This window comes from Bos mutus, chromosome 25, assembly GCF_027580195.1.
Source record: "Bos mutus isolate GX-2022 chromosome 25, NWIPB_WYAK_1.1, whole genome shotgun sequence".
Taxonomy (NCBI): Eukaryota; Metazoa; Chordata; class Mammalia; order Artiodactyla; family Bovidae; genus Bos; species Bos mutus.
Window position 1 is genome coordinate 9,178,010 of NC_091641.1, and position 20,803 is coordinate 9,198,812.

The 20,803-nt window shown below is 50.2% G+C and overlaps 1 protein-coding gene across 5 annotated transcripts in view; it reads left to right on the plus strand.

Annotated features, from left to right (window-relative positions):
• GTF2IRD1 (GTF2I repeat domain containing 1) overlaps positions 1 to 14,787 on the plus strand; it is a 125,641-nt gene extending 110,854 nt beyond the window's left edge. For 4 of the 5 annotated variants that reach the window (XM_070362255.1, XM_070362257.1, XM_070362256.1 and 1 more), the window contains 3 exons: positions 2,781 to 2,818; positions 5,755 to 5,894; positions 6,932 to 7,135. In XM_070362255.1, the coding sequence (XP_070218356.1) occupies positions 2,781 to 2,818; positions 5,755 to 5,894; positions 6,932 to 7,000 (247 nt within the window). In that variant the 3' untranslated portion in view covers positions 7,001 to 7,135. Of the gene's footprint in view, positions 1 to 2,780; positions 2,819 to 5,754; positions 5,895 to 6,931; positions 7,136 to 14,288 lie in introns of those variants that run through there. The other variant, XM_070362258.1, reaches the window with a different exon arrangement.
• Positions 14,788 to 20,803: the final 6,016 nt, after the last annotated feature.

The following is a 20,803-nucleotide window of genomic DNA, read 5'->3' on the forward strand; positions in this document are numbered from 1 at the left end:
CAGCCTAGCTGTCTTTCATCTTTTTTTTTTTTTTTTGATGTGGACCATTTTAAAAGTCTTTATTGAATTTGTTACAGTATTGCTTCTGTTTTATGTTTTGGTTTTTTGGCCTCGAGGTGTTTGGGATCTTAACTCCCCTGACAAGGGCTTGAACCCACACCTGTTGCACTGGAAGGCCACATGCTAACCACTAGACTGCCAGGGAAGTCCCAGCAGTCTCCTCTTAAAAGATGAAGAAACAGATATCCAGAGTGAGAAAGGGACAGTGTAAGTCACAGTGGGTTAGCTGGGCTCCAGACCTACCCATCTCAGTCTGTGCAGGCTGCTGTAACAGAGCACCACGCACCAGGCAGCTTAAGCAACAGAACTTCATTTCTCACTGTCATGGAGGCTGAGAAGCGCAAGATCAACATGTCAGCAGATTTGGGCCCTGGTGAGGCTCTTCCAGGTTCACAGTGAGCGTCTTCTCACTATGTCCTCACAGGGTGGAAGGGATGAGGGAGCAATCTGGAACCTCTTATATAAAGGCACTAATCCTATTCATGAGGGCTCCACCCTCCATATCTAATCACTTCTCAAAGGTGCCACCAACAAATACCATCACACTGGGGATTAGGTTTTTTTTCAACATGTGAATTCTTCAGGGACACAAGCACTTAGGCTATAGTGCCAGATGTCCTGATTCTAACCCCTTTCAACTGAAACACATGGCCTCAGCATTCATAGGTATTTATTTTTTCAATGTTAATTAAATTTGATGTTTTTTTTTTACTATACCACTCATTTTTACCTGTTTTACTCTATTTAGAAAATAACAGTAATTCAGTACCCCCAACCCTAGAAATAGCCTCTGTCTGTATTTTACTGTATATCCCTATATACTTGTTTAAATACAATAGTTTATTTGATTATTTTTCGGATTTAAAAAAAATACACACAACAAACCTGGAAAATACAAAAAGGTAGAAGGAAGGAAGATAACCCATAACCCTCCTATTTAGAGTTAACACTGGTGGTGCCTTTCTTTGACTTTCTCTTCTACCCACATTTTCTTTCCAATTTTACACTCCATGTTTTTGAGGGTTTTTTAAGTTTTTATGTATTTATTCACTCATTCATTTATTTTGGCTATGCTGGGTCTTCATTGCAGCTCCCAGGCTCAGTAGCTGAAGTCCTTGTACAGAGTGTCAGCATATGAGATCTAGTTCCCCGACCAGGGATCAAACCCACACTGCCTGCAGTGGAAGCGCAGAGTCTCAACCTTCCTGGCGGTTCAGTGATTAGGATTCAGCGTTTTCACTGCGGTGGCCTGGGTTTGATCCCTGGTCAGGGAGCTAAGATTCCATAAGCCACACGTATTGTGGCTTTTTTATTTAAAAAATACAACTTTTTTTTGGAGGGGAGCAGCCAAAACTTATTTTTTAATAAAATAATATAAAGTAAAAATAATTGTGTCCAAAAAATTGTATCATTCAATTGATCTGAGTTGTCCAGCTACAGAAATAGCAGTGTGCCAGAGGATTGTTTGGACTCGTGATACTTGAAAGATGCAATAAAATATCTATAGATCTGGGGGGAGAAATCACATTATGCAGTGAAAGTGAAAGTCGCTCAGTCATGTCTGACTCTTTGTGACCCCATGGACTATATATAGTCCATGGAATTCTCTAGGCCAGAATACTGGAGTGGGTAGCCTTCCCCTTCTCCAGGCGATCTTCCCAACCCAGGGATGGAACCCAGGTCTCCCGCATGGCAGGCAGATTCTTTACCAGCTAAGCCACCAGGGAAGCCCCACATTATTCAGCGGGGCCTCAGATGAAAAGTAGAGGTTTCCCTCTCTTCCCATGTATGTTCACCCCTTGAAGTAATTTCTGGCAAATAGGAGAAAATGCACACCCACCCCCAATAGGTGTACCTCCCAGAGAGAAGACATTCTGGGCTTTTCCTTCCATGTTTCCACTTTTCTTTTTTCTTTTAATACCCATTATATATATATATATATATAATTAGGTTACATCTAATTTGGGGGTTCTTATAATAATGCTGCAAGTAAAATAATCATTAAAATAAAAAGTAAAAGACATATTAGGGCTTCCCTGGTGACTCAGTGGTAAAGAAACCGCCTGCTAATGCAGGAGACAAGAGTTCGATCCCTGATCCAGGAAGATCCCACATGCCGCATGGCAGCTAAGCCTGTGTGCCACAACTGCTAAGCTTGTGCTCTAGAGCCTGGGAGCCACAAGTACTGAAGCCCGTGTGCCCTAGAGCCTATGCTTTGAAACAAGAGAAGCCACCACAGTGAGAAGCCCTGGAACTGCAGCTAGAGGGTAGCCCCCACGTGCCGCAACTAGAGAGAGCAACGAAGACCCAGCACAGCCAAAACTAAATAAATAAAAATAAACATTAAAAGAAAAAAAAAAGAATCCAGGTTCCTTTTTAAAATATATATATATTTAAAAAATAGTGCTATCTCGTATATCATTTACATAAATGTAGGCACACACTTCAGATCACTTGGTCAGACGACACCCTCGCTTTCTAGAGGAAACCAGTCCAAGGGGCGACCTACCTGGCTGGGCACTGACAGTGCCAGGCTTGCCATCACCCCGCCTGCTCCGGGCGGGGACACTGACTGCTTTCATCCGGGTCTTTCCTGGCTAATGTTCCAGCATTGGTGGCAGCTTCTTCATCTTACAATGTCGCCCACATTCAGGGAGCAGGTGAGGAGGGGGAGGGGCAACTTGGTGTTCTGACTGCCACCTCATTTCTCTCTTTTTCAGACCTTTTGCAGAAATCTGTAGTGACGCCAAGGTGCCAGGTAAGTCGGAGGCTGAAGAGGCCACCCTTCTGCTTCTTGGGGACCAGACACAGCTGAGCCAGGGGGCACGCGATAGAGGAAAGTGTAGTCGTCCTGCCTGGAACTTCCCAGGGAGCCTGAGACCTTCTGCAAGGCCAGTATCCCCAGAAGGCCCCAGGAAGCCTGCAGGTGCCCTTCAGAGAGGCCCTGCCATGGAGAGCTGAGCCTGGCAGATCAGCTAGAGAGAAGGAGGGACAGGCAGGAGCCAGCAGGAGGGGGCGTCAGGTAGGATGGGGAAGTCACCTGAGGTGGGGAGAGGGGGTGACCTATGCCCTGCAGGGGTGAGGCATGTGGGCGCTGCCCAAGACTGGCTGGGCCCCTGGACTCTGCCTGCATTTTCAGGGCAACACCTGCAGTAGACCCTAGTCTTCTAGAACCTTTCGGGGTCCTGGAATCTGGGAAACTCTCGGATTCTGATCAAGCAGGTGTGTCACAGGACTCGAGAGGCTGGAGCCCCAGGGATTGGGAGGTGCACCTCTGGTTAAGAAACACTGATTTACAGGGAATTCCCCAGCAGTCCAGCGGTTAGGACTTTGCACTCTCACTACTGAGGGTCCAGGTTCAATCCCTGGTTGGGGAACTAAGATCTCCCAGGCCACTTGCCACGGCCAAACAACAACAACCACACTGATCTAGTCCCACCTCTCATGGTACAGTTGGGAAACTGAGGCCCGGGGGGGACGGGGCGGGGAAGGGACTTAGCAAGGCCACACAGTGAGCTGGCGGCCTCCTCGAGCCTGGTGTGCTGACCATCCATCTGAACCACAGGCCACGATGGACTGTAGGCCCCAACATGGCTGTTCAGTGGGGACAGTGACAGGATTCAATGAGGCTACCCCACCCCAGCCTGAGACGTAAGGTCCTAACTCCAAATGGTCAGGGTTCCCCTGTAATGCCACAGCCTTCTAGCATGTGCTGATGCCAAGGGCATGGCATGGGATAGGGAGGTGACTAGGTTTGGGAGCTGCTCCCAAGTCAGAGGCAAACATGCAGAAGGCCCCATGGAGGCCTCCGGGAGGAGAGTTTGAGACAAATTATCAGAGACTTACAGGCTTCCCTGGTGGCTCAGACAGGAAAAAAAATCCACCTGCCGATGCAGGAGACCTGGGTTCAATCCCTGGGCCTGGAAGATCCCCTGGAGAAGGGAATGGCTACCCACTCCAGTATTCTTGCCTGGAGAATCCCCATGGATGGAGAAGCCTGGTAGGCTGCAGTCCATGGGAGCGCAAAGAATCAGACATGACTGAGCAACTAACACTTTCATTTTATCAGAGACATATCCACCACCCCCACCATGGCCACCTTTAGGGTCTTACAGTGACCCCCACGGTGGCCACTGCCCGGGGTGAGCACTTCTGAGTTGTCTGCACATGGAGCCTCCTGCAAAAATCCCTCCTCCCTGGCTCATAGCCTGGGTTCCTTCTGCCTCCACAGTCTTCTATTTCCCGGGATCTCCACTCATACTGCATCCAGACCCCAGCCTCTGGCTTTGCTTCACCAGCTAGACAGTTGCCCTCCCAGGCCCAGCACGCCCTTATCTGTGTCATTAAGACCTTTCCGTGGGCTGTGTCAATAAGCTGTATCCCCTCAGTCAAGCCCAAATCTCCACTTACGCAGCACACAGCTGCAAATATTTGAGGGGAGCCACACCGTGAAGGGAGATCTTAGTTCCCTGACCAGGGGTGGAACTTGTAGCTCCTGTAGTGGAAGCGTGGAGTCCTGACACTGGACCACCAGGGAAGTTCCCAATACACAGCTGCAAATCTTAATTTTTTTAAATTTTTGGCTGCACTAGGCCTTCATTGCTATGGGCGGGCTTTCCCTAGTTGTGGCGAGCAGGGGCTCCGCTTGGTTGCGGTGCGAGGGCTCCTCATCACGGTGGCTTCTTTTGTTGGGGAGCACAGGCTCTAGGGCGTGCGGGCTTCAGTAGTTGTGATACACGGGCTTCGTTGCCCCTCAGCATGTGGAATCTTCCCGGACCAGGGATCGAACCCGTGTCCCCTGCATTGTCAGGTGGATTCTTAACCCCTGGCCCATCAGGGAAGTCCATAATCACATGAACTGGATTCAATAACAGCACAACCCTTGCTGGTCCTGCTCTGCGCTGGGCTTAGTACTGGGTTCCTTCATACTCTTAGTCTCCTTTGAGTCTTATATCATACAGTTTCCAAACCCTTTTGGCTCAGAGAGGTTCATTATTTTCCCAGGGTCACACAGCTAGTAAGTGGCAGCTGTGGAGTTTGAACTTTGGGCTTCTGGCTCTAAACCAGGCTTTCTCTCCACTGGGACACTGCCTGTCCACCAATGCCTGTGACCTGTCGTTTGTCACAGCATTGTCAGATCTGGGTCATCACACGTCGGCGGTAACAGTAGCAACCATACTGATAGCAGTTCTTAGTTGCTGAGTATTTACTGGGGACCAGGTACATTATCTCGTGAGACGCTCCCAGCAAACCTGCAGAATCTCACTCACATTCTATCTGTGACAAAACTGAAGGTACAAGGCCATTAAGTGACTCTCCCTGAGACCCAAGGCTGTATGGCTCTGAGTCTGGGAGTTCTGCGGAGCCTGGGACTTTGGACTCTACCTGGTCCGGGAAGGGTATAAGGAAACCCTGGGCCTGAGCTGAGCCTGCTGGGGAAGCCTCACTGGAGGAGGAGGCCATAGTGTCAGCAAAGCAGACAGTGAGCGGGAGGAGGAGGGTGGGCAAGTCGGGTGTGGGGGCTGCTCAGGGAAGGCGGCTGCGGAGATGGGCCTCAGCCACTGGGGGATCAGGAGCCTTGAGTTCTGAGCAGAGGACTTCAAACCGGCGAATAAGGCCTTCTCCAAGGAAGGGTCAGGAAGCCAAGACACAGTGGCCCTGGCACCCGGCATCAGCAACCCTTTCTCCCACCAGCCAAAGACAGCAGCATTCCCAAGCGCAAGAGAAAGCGGGTCTCCGAAGGGAACTCCGTCTCCTCCTCCTCCTCCTCGTCTTCCTCTTCCTCCTCCTCTAACCCGGAGTCGGTAGCATCCACCAACCAGATCTCGCTCGTGGTAAAGTTGCGCAGAACAGGACCTGACTGCTCTTCCCTCTGGCTTTCAGCCGGCACTCGGGCAGGGTCGTCTACGCTGGGGTGTGGGTCCAGGGTGCAGGGTGACGCCAGGTGCTGAGCAGGGTCTGCAGACTCTCCTGCCTGCCCCACCCATGAGCTAGTCCACCTCTCCTCTCATCAGGTGCTCACAGGCACCCGGGGGAAGGAATTCACAGGCCCACTATGCAGATGGGCAAGCTGAGGCCTCAGAGTGGGAAGGGACTTGACACCTCCTCCCACTCGATAGGATCTTGAGCAGACTCCCGGGTTCCCAGGACAGTTGGATGCTAGACTAATCTCTGTGCTCACATCACATGCTGTGAGCCACAGGGCTGTGCGGCATGGGTGTTACCCACAGTACTTAGATGAGGAAAACCTGGGACAGAAGCACATTAACTCTGCAGCCTCACACTGGTCAGTGGTGGATGGACACCCCACCTGCAGATCACCACCTGCTCTGTCACATGGCTCCTCTCGAGAGGAGAGCCTCATTAAAGGCACAATTCAAGGGTTCTTTCTGATTTCAATGGGGAGAATATTGGAAGCCAGTTGAAAACTTTAGGGTTTGTTTATGCTCGGACCCCTTCCTGAAAAGCACAGAAGTTCAGGCTTTGCCTCTGTCCCTGCCAGGGTGCTCACAGAGGGTCCCTCAACCCTCCCGCCACCCAGAGAGACAGGAAGGCTTGCTCTGGAGCCTGAGGCCTGGAGGGGGCTGAGTTTATGGGGCTCAGGCCACCTGTTCTGAGCAATCCCCAATTTCTTCCCCACGTCTGCCCAGACGGTTGGTCCCTGGGACACAGGTGGGAACAGATCAGAAAGCTCCAGCCCTGGCCCCACGGTCACTGGTGAACCGTGAGATCTTAAGTCACAGCCCCCTCTCTGGGCCTCCCACAGCTTCAAAATAAATAGCATCCAAGGAAGTCCTTCAGAAAGCGTCCCGGGGGGCTCTCGGAGTCACCTGGAGTCCTAACCCAGGCTGTCTGTCCCCCCTCTCTCTAGCAATGGCCAATGTACATGGTGGACTATGCCGGCCTGAACGTGCAACTCCCGGGACCTCTGAATTACTAGACCTCAGTGCTGAATCAGGACCTCACTCAGAAAGACTAAAGGAAATGTAATTTATGTACAAAGTGTATATTCGAATATGTATCGATGCCTTTTAGTTTTTCCAATGATTTTTACACTATATTCCTGCCGCCAAGGCCTTTTTAAATAAGTAAAAAAAAAAAAAAAAAAAAAAAGCATTGCCTCTGTTCCTAACTGTTACTTGTTCTCTTTTGGAATTTGTGGCTGCAGCTGCCGTCCCTGGAATGAGGTCAGGAAGTTTGGCTCAGCTGGTCTGCCCAGGCCTTCCGTCTTTGCCAAGAACAGAGGCCACGGCCCTGACCACAGGGCCCTGGGTACAGGCTTCATTCATTTTGCTGCTGCTGGGGTCACATGACCTCAGGACGCAGTACCAGAAGAAGGTGAAGTGCAGGGCCAATCCCCTGGCCTCAGGGAGCGTGCAGTGTGGTGGAGGGTCGTCTTGTCCTGGGCCCAATAACAGGTGCCGTCAAGAAGGTCAGATATGATAAGCAGACATGGAATCTCCATAGCTGGAGGGAAGATGTCTTGGAGACGGGGCCTTTGGGTTGGGCCTGGAGAGGTGACATGGCTTTTGGTTTGTTTTTTATTTTTTGGCCTCGCTGTGCAGCACGTAGGATCTTAGTTCCCAGACCAGGGATTGAACCTGCACCCCTTGCTTTGAAAGCATGGAGTCTCAACCACATACTGCTCGGGAAGTCCCTGAGGCAGGTTTTGGCTACCATGTACGTGCTCTGTCTCTCAGTCGTGTCTGACTCTTTTCAACCCCATGGGCTGTAGCCCACCAGGTGCCTCTGTCTGTGGAATCTTCCAAGCAAGAATACTGGAGTGAGTTGCCATTTCCTATTCCATGGGAACCCTCCAACTTAAGGATCAAACCCATGTCTCCTGCATTTGCAGGCAGATTCTTTACAGCTGAACCACCTGGGAAACCCCCCAGGTTTTTGCTAGAGCTCAGGGTATTTAAGCAGAGTGGTGGGTCACAGCTACTGGTCAGAAAGACCAGTTTGGTGACAGGTGGAAAGGTGAAGGAAGTGATGAGACTGGACTTCAGAAAGACAAGTCAAAAGGGTCTGGCTTGCCATACTGGCCACTCCTTCAGTCCTGATGGGGAAGCCGGGGCAGGACAGGACGCCCTGGAAGCACACGGCAGGGTGCCTTTACCTAGCACAGACTCAAGAAACGGTCCTTGAAGCACACTATTGTTCAGTTGCTCAGTCGTGTCCAACTCTGCGACCCCATGGACTACAGCCTGCCAGGATTCCCAGTCCTTCACAATCTCCCAGAGCTTGCTCAAACTCAGGTCCATTGAGTGAGTGATGCCATCCAACCACCTCGACCTCAGTCGTCCCCTTCTCCTCCTGCCTTCAATTTTTCCAGCATCAGGGTCTTAGGAGTTGGCAGGACAAAGCAGGGAGGGCTGGGGCTGGACACTGTCGTGGGGGAGAGCCACATGTGCAAAGGCAGGGAGACTAGACTGAGAACCTGGGCATTCTAGGGACGAGAAGGAGTCGCTGGAGCAGGGGAAGGGTGGCTGGAAGTGAGATGGAAAGGTAGGCAAGGGTAGTCCACAGGCTGTGCCCTGCATGTGGTACTAGATGAGGGGTGAACCCGGGCAGAAATGCAGCGTGAGTGCTGCTGGCCCAGCCTGGTGCTCAGCAGCCACACTGTATCCTTTTCCCCCTGGTCCTAGTGGAAGACCTTGTGGGCTGGGCAGAGGTGAGGAGGGATGCTGGTGAGAGCCACAGCATGGAGTGCCAGGGGAGAACCAAGACCAGGTCTGCATTTTGGAAGGGCCTGGCTTCCCCCGCAGGGAGAGAAGCCAGAGTCCACATGGGAGGCTCTTGCCGTTGTTCCAGACAGAGCTGGTGGGGGTTTGGGCCAGGTGAAGAATAACAAGGAGGTCAGCCAACAGGACTTGGAGGTCAATTAGACGCCAGTGCTGGGGCACGGAGGGGTCAGGGTGGACTGCAGCGTCCAGCCAGGGTCCAGCAGGAAGCCTACGATGCGGAGGAACTGAGTCCTGAGTCAGCTAAGTACACAATCCAAACAGGCCAGGAACTCCTGCCAGCCCTCTGGGTCAGCCAGTGCCCAGAGCTGAGAGGCAAGGTCCTGTCCCAGCCTTCCAGACTCTCTTCCTCCTGGAAGGACACAAGAAGCAGGAACCACAAGCTTGGCATGCCCCCACCCAGACTTTTCCCCTCTCTGCCACATTCCAGTGGCCCCAGGACCTGCCGGCGCCCTCCACTCCATCTTCATTTCCCTGGCTTTGAGCCCAGTCTGCCTTTAATCTCCAAGATCAGGGGAGGAGTGACCCCCTACCATTGACCACCCACCGCCCTCAAGGCATCAACTGCTTAGGAGATCAAGGACCGCATAGTAACTGCCACCTTGCAGTCAGACCCTCTCTCCTGGCACTCAGCCTTCCTCCATCTAATCCTGTCTCTCCCGGCATTAAAAAGCCCCCACTGCGTTCCCTCCCCTGCAGCATTCAGTGCCAACTTCCCGGCCCTCCCTGTCTGTCCCCCTCTTCTGCCTCCCACGCCACCGATCTGTGCCCTTTTCTTCTCCACGGCAGCCGTCGGGCAGTGAGGGCGCCTCCAGCCTGGCCACTAGCCTGCGTCCCTGCAGCCCGGCCGGCCCGAGGCTCGGGCCCACCTGGCGCCCCAGCCGCCGGGCTGGCGCCTCCCGGTTGTCTAGACCGGTCCGGGCCGCCCCGCCCCCGCGCTCAGATCTGCGGCCAGAGCCGGAAGTGGCTCCTGCCCGGGGCGGGCGGGGCTCTGCGTGCTCCAGACGGTGCAGCCGGCGGCTGCGCGGAGAGGCGGGGAGCCCCGGGGAAGGGCGCTGGAACCCCGAAAGGCCGGACGCTCCGCCTTTGTCATCTTTCGGACGCATGCAAATAGGTGGGTTGGTGCAACGAACCTTCGTGCCTTGGTGCCAGGCTTCATTGCAGAAATAAAGGGGATCCCCCTTCCCAAGTCAAAGCTTTTGAACCAAGAGGTGATCTGTATGCGTTTTCCTTCCCGTCCCAGGGGCTCGGGGCTTTGGGAGGTGTGTCCGGGCTGAGTACCGAGGATGTGCTTAGGGGCCTCTGGCCGCCTCCCCTCCACCCTCTACCCCGCCTGCTTGCTTGGTCCACAGTGTGCCCACCCCGCCCCTCCCCTCCCCCCCAGATCTGCCAGCAGGCCCTGCTTTCCGCAAGAGAGCCCAGATGCTGTTTATGCAACCTCCCCAGAATCTCAGTGTACTGTACTTTTTTAAAGTGATTTGATTCAAAGCGCTCATTCTTTAATTAAACTTCATTTAGCTGCCATCTGTCTGGGTTCAAAATTGGCTTCGTGTTTTGCAACTCTAAATGAGAATTGTTATTGAATGTGTAAACACATGCACCAAAAAAAAAAAAAATCACAAAACACTTTCAAAAAGTAATAAATGAGGAATGTGCAGAAGCAACGTTAGGAGCTGCATCTTAAACGTTCTAATTGCTGGGGAATGTATTCTGGTGGGTACATAATCATGTTATATACAAATCTTTGCATAGAAATCTGGTATCAATGAAAAGATCAAGATTATGGAAAATGCCGGAATTATATCAGACTGAAAACAGTAATAAAGCAATCATCATCGGAGCAGGGACAAAGCCAGGGTGAGGCTGGAGGGGGGAAGGGCAGCAGTTCGATATACCTGCTCCCCTGCAGGGAGCTTCCCTCACCTGCCTGGCTGCCCCCCTTCTACTGAAAAGAGGAAGGTGAGCCCGAGCTCTGCTGGCAGGAGCTTCACAACAGCCCTTCCAGATACTTCTTTAATTAAATAAGGAGCCAGGGGACTTCCCTGGTGGTCCAGTGGATAAAACTCCAGGTTCCCAATGCAGGGGGCCTGGGTTTGATCCCTGGTCAGGGAACTAAGAGCCTGCCTGCTGCAATTACCGAGCAGCCAAAATACATTAAAAAAAAAAAAAGTCCAAGTTTTATTGAGGGTTGTCTACTGACCTCCAAAGTAGAGGGTCTCCTCCCTCCCACCTGGCCCCAGCAGAGAAGAAGAAAGAAAAGATGGACCATAGCACCTCTTTGAAGCCTTGTGTTAGTGGCTCGATAAGAGGTCAGTGCTCTTTGGGGGAAATGGTCTTCAGGATTTCTCAATGAGGAAACTGAAGCATGAAAACAGGGAAGGAGCGGGGCTAGAGGCTGATGTTTCTGGGTAATCGAGGTTGGAGGATGCAGGAGTGGAAAGGTAGGTAGTAGTTGAGATGTGGATTAAAGCAGACCCCAGCATCCCCAAAACTCTCTTAGGCTGATTTGTCCTCTGTGCCCCCTTGATCTTATCTCCCCAGCACCACCTTTCTATCACAAAGCAGCCTCTCTCTTCCTTCCCAACTCACGTAGCTGTGCCTTCCCGTTTTACCTATCACTGAAATGTCCCCTCCTTTGGGGCCTCTCCAGACCACCTAGTCTAAATCAGATACTCTCTACTTCATAAGTTTTACATTTCATCTCCTTTAAAAAAAAAAAGGAAAACAAAAAACATGCATTATGATTCTTCTCTTAATTTGTTTTTGGCTGCACCTCACTGCTTGCAGGATCTCAGTTCCCCCACCAGGGATCGAACCTGCGCCCTCAGCATGGAGTCCTAACCACTGGACCACAAGGAAATTCCTTTTTTGTAACTCTAAATCCTCCTTCCTAGTGAATCCAGTAAGCTTGCCGCCACCACCCTCCCCCAAGTCCGTCTCGGGGGAACCATGACAGGTGCCTCTGCCCATTTTTCCACCATGAAAGCCTGCTTGCTTGAATTCTGGTCAAGTGTTTGGACTCCAGAAGCCCGCTGTTTCAACATCCGTGTCCCTGAAACACCCACTTAAGATGCAGGAAATGGGAGCCAGGATAAACACTCGGTGCTACAAGAGGTACCAAAAACATTCCACCTGGCTTACACTCTTGCAGATAATAATAAAATAACCACTCTGTGCTAACCATCTACAATGTCAGAGCCATTAGGTAAGACCTTTTGTGTGCAATGCTAATCCTCGCAGCCCTGCAAAGTAAATATTCCTTCTTCCTCTTCCAGATGAAGAATTTGAGGTTCACAGAAGATCAAGGGCTGTTATCTGGGGTTACACAACTAGGAAAAATTGAGCACTGACCCAGGATTCAAAACTAAGCCTGGCTGACTCAGAGAATTCAGGCCACCAAGCACTGCCCCAGGGTGGGTCCTACATAGAGCTGACCCTCCCCAACTCCGGACAGAAAAGCAGTGGGCAATTCTTCCTTGTTTGATGAAGAACAGAAGTACATTTAAAAAGGGGTGGGGGGAAGTGGGTACCAGCCAGTTCAAGGCTTGCCCAGGAAAGTTGCTAAGACACTCTTCTCAGTCCACAGGAAAGGGACATGAGCAGGAGGCACAGCTGGAAGGACTAGAGAAAACACAACACACACACTCACACGTCTACACTTCACACGCAGGCTCATACACATATTTTTAAAACTGTTAATTAGACGTGTTGTCACAATCCCCAATTATAGCCGAGTCCTTGGCTCACAGATGTTGGGATTGGCATCTGAGAAAGTGCCGCAGAGAGGAACCTTCCTCAACCACAGCTCTGAACACTCCCTCCCGCGCTGCCCCGGGAGGAAATCCTTCGGCCTCGCTCTGGCATCTGGGGCCCAGCCCCCTACAGCTCCTTCTGTATGTCCCAGTGTGCCTTGGGCTCCAGCCAAACCATGTCCTCGCTGTTCTCAGAACATTCTAGAGGCTCACATACCTCCACGCCTCTGCCCCAGCTTTCAGCCTGGCTGGCCCGCCCCCTTTGCTTTGCTTGACAAGGGTCTGCCCCACTCTGTGGTCCAGCAGGAAGATCCTCTTCTTGTGCAGCCTCCCCAGGCAGTCCCGGCCCAGCAGGCGCTCTCAGAAGACACCACACAATGTGCTATTGTCCCCTGGGGGTGAAAAAAAAAGTTTATTGAACACACGGCCTGAAACAGTAGCTCCTAACATCTCCTAAATGCACATGTGCCCTCAGTCGCTTTAGTCGTGTCTGACTTTGTGTCCAGTAGCGGAGATTGAGATGATTAGATAGCATCACTGACTCAATGGACATGAATTTATGCAAACTGCAGGAGATAGTGAAGGACAGAAGAGTCTGGTGTGCTGCAGTCCATAGGGTCACAAAGAGTCAGACTCGACTTGCCAACTGAACAATAGCAATACCGTCTAAGTCCATCCACGTTGTAGAAAATAGGAGGATTTCATTCTTTTTGTGGCTGATAATCCATTGTGTGTGCATATATATTTATATATTTTCTCATATAGGTTATTACAGAATATTGATAGCATGATAGCAGAACATTGATATAGATAGGAACCTGGCATGCTACAGTCCATGGGGTTGGAAAGAGTCAGACATGACTTAATGACTGAACAACAATTTATTTATTTGGCTGTGCCAGGCCTTAGCTGTGGCACATAGGATCTTTTAGTTGCGGAGCAGGGCAAACTCTTGGAGAAGGAAAGAGTGTCAGAGACCTCCCTCCCCCTCAAAATGAGGCTAGAGTTCCCTGTGCTATCCAGCAGGTCCTTGTTAGTTATCTATTTTCTATACAGTACTGTGTATATGTGTCTTGTTTTTTGTGTTTTGGGAGTCTTTTTCGCAGTACTGCACAGCTTGTGGAATCATCTCCCCGACCAAGGCTTGAACCCAAGCCCTCCACAGTGAGAGTGAAGTGAAGTGAAATGATAGTTGCACAGTCATGTCTGACTCATTGGGACCCCATGGATTGTAGCCTGCCATTTCCTTCTCCAGTGTCTTCCCAACCCAGGGACTGAACCTGGGTCTTCCGCATTGCAGGCAGATTCTTTACTATCTGAGCCACCGGGGAAAGCCCCACAGTGAGAGTGAGGAGTCCTAACCATTGGCCTGCCAAGGGATTCCCTGAAATGCACTCTTCTTTTTTGGGGGGGTCGGGGGGGTGGGGGGGTGACACCATGAGGCATGTGGGATCTTAGTTCCATGACCAGGGATTGAACTCATGCCCCCTGCATTGGAAGGCAAAATCTTGACCACTGGACTGCCAGGCAAGTCCCCGGTAGTATATATATGTTAATGCCAATTTTCTAAAGATTTTGAGATCTGTGACTCTGTTTCCGTTTTAGAAAAGAAGTTCATTGGTATCGTTTTTATTAGATTCTATATTTAAGTGATATCTTATGATGTTTGTCTTTCTCTGTCTTACTCCCTCTGTCGCTTTTGTTTTTTTGGCCTGCACCTCGTGGCTTCTAGGAGTTTAATTTCCCAACCAGAGACTGAACCTGGACCCTCAGCATGGAGTTCTAACCTCTGGACCACCAGGAATTCCCCCTCTGCCCATTTTTTAATCAGATTGTTTACTTTTGCTATTAACTTTTGAGTTCTTTATACATCTTGGGTGTGTGTTGTATGTGTTAAGTCACTCAGTCGTGTCTGATTCTTTGCAACCTTATAGAGTGTAGCCTGCCAGGCTCCTCTGTCCATGGAATTTTCCAGGGAAGAATCCTGGAGTGGGTTGCCATTTCCTCCTCCAGGGGATCTTCCCAACCTTGCGATCAAATCAGAATCTCTTATGTCTCTTGCACTGGCAGGTGGAGGATTCTTTACCACTAGTACCACATTAACCCCTTATCAACTGTATGATTTGCAACTCGTTTCTCCCATTTGATAGGTTGTTGAAGCCTCATTTTGAGGGGGAGGGAGGTCTCTGACACTCTTTCCTTCTCCACGAGCTTGCCCCACTCAGCGACTAAAATATCCTATGTGCCACAGCTAAGGCCTGGCACAGCCAAATCAATAAATAAATTGTTGTTCAGTCATTAAGTCGTGTCTGACTCTTTCCAACCCCATGGACTGTAGCATGCCAGGTTCCTCTGTCCTCCACTCTCTCCCAGAGTTTGCACAGATTCATGTCCATTGAGACAGTGATGTCATCTAACCATCTCATCCTCGGATTAAAAAAAAACAACAGCCAACATGTAACTACAAGACCAGAGCTGTGAAGGAAATGAACAAGATATAAGGAACCAAGGCTGAAGTTGGCCAGGGAAGAGTCAAGGATGAAACTGAGCCCTTAAAGGTCAGTAGGAGTCAGCCAAGCAAAGAGCAGAAGGCAGGCAAAAGCCTCAAGAGAGAGGGAGCAGGGCATGGGGCCCTGGGGAGGCGAGTGGGGAGGACGCAGGCTGCTTTCTGTGGAGGTGGGGTGAAGGATGGGTGAAGGGGAGAGAGCGTGAGATGGGGCTGGTGGGGCAAGACTTCATCCACAGTGCCCTGGCTGCCACCAAATAGTTTTATTTCATCAGGGGAGCAATACCATCCAATTGATGCTTTTTAAAAACTCACTCTGGTTGCTGTGTGGAGAATCTAAAGAACTCCAACAACTCAAAAGAAAATACATACGACCCAACTGAAAAATGGGCAGAAGACTTAGGTGTCTATTTCTCCAAAGAAGATATGCAAATGGCCCATCAAGTCATCAAAAGCTGCTCAACATCATTACCCATTCAGTTCAGTTCAGTTCAGTCGCTCAGTCGTGTCCGGACTCTTTGCGACCTCATGAATCGCAGCACGCCAGGCCTCCCTGTCCATCACCAACTCCCGGAGTTCACTCAAACTCAGGTCCATTGAGTCGGTGATGTCATCCAGCCATCTCCTCCTCTGTCGTCCCCTTCTCCTCCTGCCCCCAATCCCTCCTAGCATCAGAGTCTTTTCCAATGAGTCAACTCTTCCCATGAGGTGGCCAAACTACTGGAGTTTCAGCTTTAGCATCATTCCTTCCAAAGAACACCCAGGACTGATTTCCTTTAGAATGGACTGGTTGGATCTCCTTGCAGTCCTAGGGACTCTCAAGAGTCCTCTCCAACACCACAGTTCAAAAGCATCAATTCTTCGGCGCTCAGCCTTCTTCACATTAATCATTAGGGAAATGCAAATTAAAACCACAATGAGGTACCACCTTCTAGCTGTGTTCGTCACTCAGTCGTGACGAACCCCATGGACTTTAGCTCTCCAGGCTTCTCTGTCCATGGAATTTTCCAGGCAAGAATACCAGAGTGGGTTGCCATTCCCTTCTCTAGGGAATCTTCCCGACCCAGGGATTGAACCCAGGTCTCCTGCATTTCAAGTAGATTCTTGATCTGTGAGCCAAAGAAGACTATTATAAAAAATAAAACAGAAAATAGCAAGGGTTGATGAGGATGTGGAGAAATTGGAATCTTCATTGCTGGTGGGAATGTGAAATGGTGAAGGTTCTGTGGGTTTCTCAAAAAGTTAAACATAGAATTATCATGCAACCAGTGGGATATTGCTATATGAGAAGAAATATATATTTTGGCTTTAATCTGTTTTCCCAGTATCAGCTCCTAAAACCCTTGGGATTTCCTGATGAAACAACAAAATGTCTTTTGTAGTTCATAACAAGCCCTTGAAACATGTTATGTTAATGAGGTGACTTTTGGACCACCCCTAAGGAAGGGGGCTGGTTGGCAGGTGAACAGACTTTAGACTGGATTTGACTATCCACCAGTAGCCAATGATTTCATCAGTCTTGCTTACGTAATTTAGTTATCATAAAAATCTCTACGGTACAGGTTCAGAGCGCTTCCAAGTGGATGAACCAGAATGCCTCCACATGCCAGGAGGTTAGCACACCTCAAACTCCACTGGGACAGAAGTCCCTGCGCTCTGGACCCTTCTGGATCTGGCCCTATGTACCCCATCATCTGGGCTTCCCAGGTGGTGCTAGTGGTAAAGAACCCGCCTGCCGATGCAAGAGACATAAGAGACGCGGGTTCGATCCCTGGGTTGAGAAGATCCCCTAGAGGAGGAAATGACGACCCATTCCAGTATTCTCGCCTGAAGAATCCCATGGACAGAGGAGCCTGGTGGGTTACAGTCCATGGGATCGCAAAGAGTTGTATATGACTGAGCGACAGACACACAAAAGACCATTTTTCCTACCATCCATCCATCCTGGGAAAAACATGTAATATTGACCATACCATCCTCAGCTTGCCATCAAAGATTCCCTGGCCCAAACCCAGGTGATCAGAAGCCCATAGACACTATAGGTGGGTGTCTGGGAGACTCAAGCTTGTGTTGATCCAACCCAATCCTGCAAGTCCCTCCAGAGCATCTTGAAACTCCCTCATTGTAAAGAAAAAGTACCTGGCGAGAGGGCTTTTTGCTGGTGATGACGGTGCCAGTGCTAAGTACTCTAAATGCCACAGTAGGTGATGCTGCCAAGAGGCAGCCCCTGTAGATCACTGAGTGGCCACGGGCACCAGTAAAAGAATGGTTCAGGGCCCAGTGGGAGCTGAATAACTCTCTATCTGGAGGAGGGAAGAGGAAATTCTATCTCCTTGGATCATGGGGATCCTTTTTCATTTTTTAAAAAAAATTTTTGGCCACACTTTACAGCATGTGGGATCTTAGTCTCCCAAAAAGGGATCGAACTCTCACTCCCTGCATTGGAAGCACAAAGTCTTAACTCCTGGACCACCATGGAAGTCCCAGGATCCTTTTTCGTTTCTCTGTCCTACACATACCAACTGCTGGCCAGCTGCTCAAAGGTCCAGGAGTCACGCTTCTCTCCCAAGCCTGAGTCTGACACACGTAAGGGTTTCTTGGGACCACTGGGATGAATAAATGGGTGCTTGAGGCCACAGACAGCATGTTGGGAGTCAGGCAGGGCCACCCCCTGCCCAGGGTGACCCACAGGAAGTTGGTGGCTGAGTCATGATTGAACCTGGGCGCCCACTCCCAGTCTGGGCCTCTCTCTGTATCTCGGGGGTGCCCCCCCACCGGGAAGAGGTCTCTCCACCCTCAGACCCTGAGCAGTGGCAGCTGTTGTCAGACACTACTCTCTCCACCAGATGTTTTTTTTTCTTTTCTTTTGTTCTCTTTCTGAGAAATCTGATTTGAACACTGAAAGCCAGAGGCATCTCATCCTAAGATTTAGCAAATGAAAATTTGGGGTGCTCCGTTAAATGTGACTTTCAGATCAACACCCAATCATCCTTTAGTCTATGTATATCTTGTGCAATATTTGAGATAGAACTTATACTAAAAATAATTATTTATTGTTGATCTGAAATTCAAATTCCTGTATTTTTCTGGCAACCTTACCTTGGCAGCCAGACTCTGTTAATCTGCAAGGAGAAGGTGGTCTTTGAGCTGGGGGAGATGGAGGAAGAAGCAGAGCTCAGTTCAGACAGGCTCAGTTCAGCTCCTCCACTACCCATGGCTGAGCCTAGCAAGCCCCCATCAAGCTGAGCTGTTGATGAACAGCTCTGAACAATCCCAGAGGCTCTCCGCTTGCTCCCAGCCTGTCTGCGTTTCTCAGAAGCAATCCAGACACCTGCTGCAAGATGAGGAAGTTGTTCAGACAGCCAGAGAGGACAGGAAGCCCCTGGCTGCCACAGAGAGGAAATTGGAGCCAGGAGGAAGCACTGGGGGAGGCGGGGCCAGGACAGAACCCCTGTGGCCCACACCCCCACCCCTCGGTGCCACAGGGTGGGGAGCGTGAAGGCTCCAGAAATTGAAGACTCACTGGAAAGCCATAGATCAGTGGCATGATTTTGTCTGTGATTTGGTCTGGACACCTGGATCCTGTGTGCCGCAGCCCTTCTCAGCTGCAGGTACGGTGGGATCCAGCTGCAAGTCAAGCCCCACCCCACCCCCAGAGCCGGAGAGGTAACTGAGCCCTGCTCCTGAAAGCCAGGATCACTTGGGAACCCGGGGCCAGTGCTACATTCCACCAGCCCTGCTAGGTCACAGGACAAGGCTCCTGCTGTGCATCCCCTGGCCCCAGCTTCCCTCGGCCATGCCTCTCGGGGCAATTAAGCCTTTGCACCACAACTACTGAGCCTGCGCTCTACAGCCCTCGGCATGCAGCTACTGAAACTCTTGAGCCTAGAGCCTGTGCTCTGTAATAAGAGAAGCCACTCCAGTGAGAAGCTCGTGCAGGGCAATGAAGAGTAGCCCCTGCTCACCACAACTAGAAAGCCCTCTCACAGCAAAGAAGACCCTAAATGCACAAATAAAGGGGGGAATTTGGACACAGAAACTGACAAGCACTAGGGAAGACAATATGAAGAGATACAGGGAGAATGCCACGTGAAAGCAAAGGAATTCTAAAGACCACTGATAAACCACTGGAAGCCAAGGAAGAGAGACCTAGAAGAGGTGTTCCCTCCCACCCTTAGAAGGAACCACCCCTGCTGGTACCTTGATCTTGGACTTCTAGCCTCCAAAACTATGAGACAATACATTTCTGACGTTTTTATTTTCAGTTTATGGTACTTTATCCTGACGGCCCGAGGAGGTTAATGCAATAACTAAGAGGGACTTCCCTGGTGGTCCAGTGGTTAAGACGTCGCCTTCCAATGCAGGGGATGTGAGTTTGAGCCACGGTTGGGGAGCTAGGATCCCATATGCCTCGTGGTCAAAAAACCAAAACGTAAAACAGAAACAGTATGGTAACAAACTCAATAAAGATCTTTTTAACTGAATTTGAATAAAGACTCAATGATAGACATCCAAACATTTATATTTATATATTAAATATATATATTTGTATTTACGTATATATACTACTATTTCATTGAACTTATAAAGTGAAAGAATGTGTTAGTTGCTCAGTCGTGTACGACTCTTTGCGACCCTATGGACTGTAGCCCGACAGGCTCCATGGAACTTTCCAGGCAAGAATACTGGAGTGGGTAGCCATTCCCTTCTCCAGGGGATCTTCCTTGACTCAGGGATCGAACGCAGGACTCCTGCATTGCAGGCAGTTTCTTTACTGTCTGAGCCACCAGTGATTCATATACAACATTTTTTAAAAAAAGAAAGAGAAAAAAAAACTAAGAGGGGAAAATGGACATATTGGGGGGCAGCCAGGGGTGTCTGTAGCTCAGGATCTGGAAAGGAAACCTTAGTTCCCACGTTGGGCTTCTGACCCAGATGCGTTACCATCATGGGCACAGATTCAGTTCTGGGCTACATGTTTTCTGTTGACTACTTTGGTGCCCAAGGCGGCCTGGAGCCCGGTGTAACATGTACATGTTAGAACTGGACTTGGAGAGTGGAGCTGGAACATGCCAGGGCAGGGGCGAGAGAGCTCTGGTCCCCACACACACACGCTCTGTCAGAGATCACTATTGGGACAGTATTTGCGTGGAAAATGAGTTTTAAGCATCTCGGTTTGTGTATGCCTGCATTCACTAAACACAACTGATTGACTCACTTTGTTCTAAATGGAGGAATCAGGTGAAAAAGGCCCGTCCTAGGGAGAGACAGACCTGCTCATGGGCTATTACCATGTGGACAGTACGGTCGTCCCTGGTGATCCAGGGGTTGAGATGCTGTGCTTCCAATGCAGCCACCTGGGTTTGATCCCTTGTTGGGGAACTAAGATCCCACATGCAGCACGGTGCAGCCAAAATTCAAAAAACAAATCTGGACAGTGGTGAGAAGTTGCTATATAACACAGGGAGCCCAGCCTGGTGGTCTGTGATGACCTAGAAGGGGGAGATGAGGGGAGGGGAGGGAGGTTCAAGAGGAAGGAGATATATGTATGATTATGGCTGATCGGTGTTGTTGTATGGCAGAAACCAACACAAACATTGTAAAGTGATTTCCCTCTGATTAAAAAATAAATTAAAAAAAAAATGTGGACAGTAGCAATGAGAGGTCACACTTCCAGAGGGTTGCCTCTGTGCCAGGCCCTACTCTAAGCACCCAATAGATACTAGCTCATTGAAAGCTTA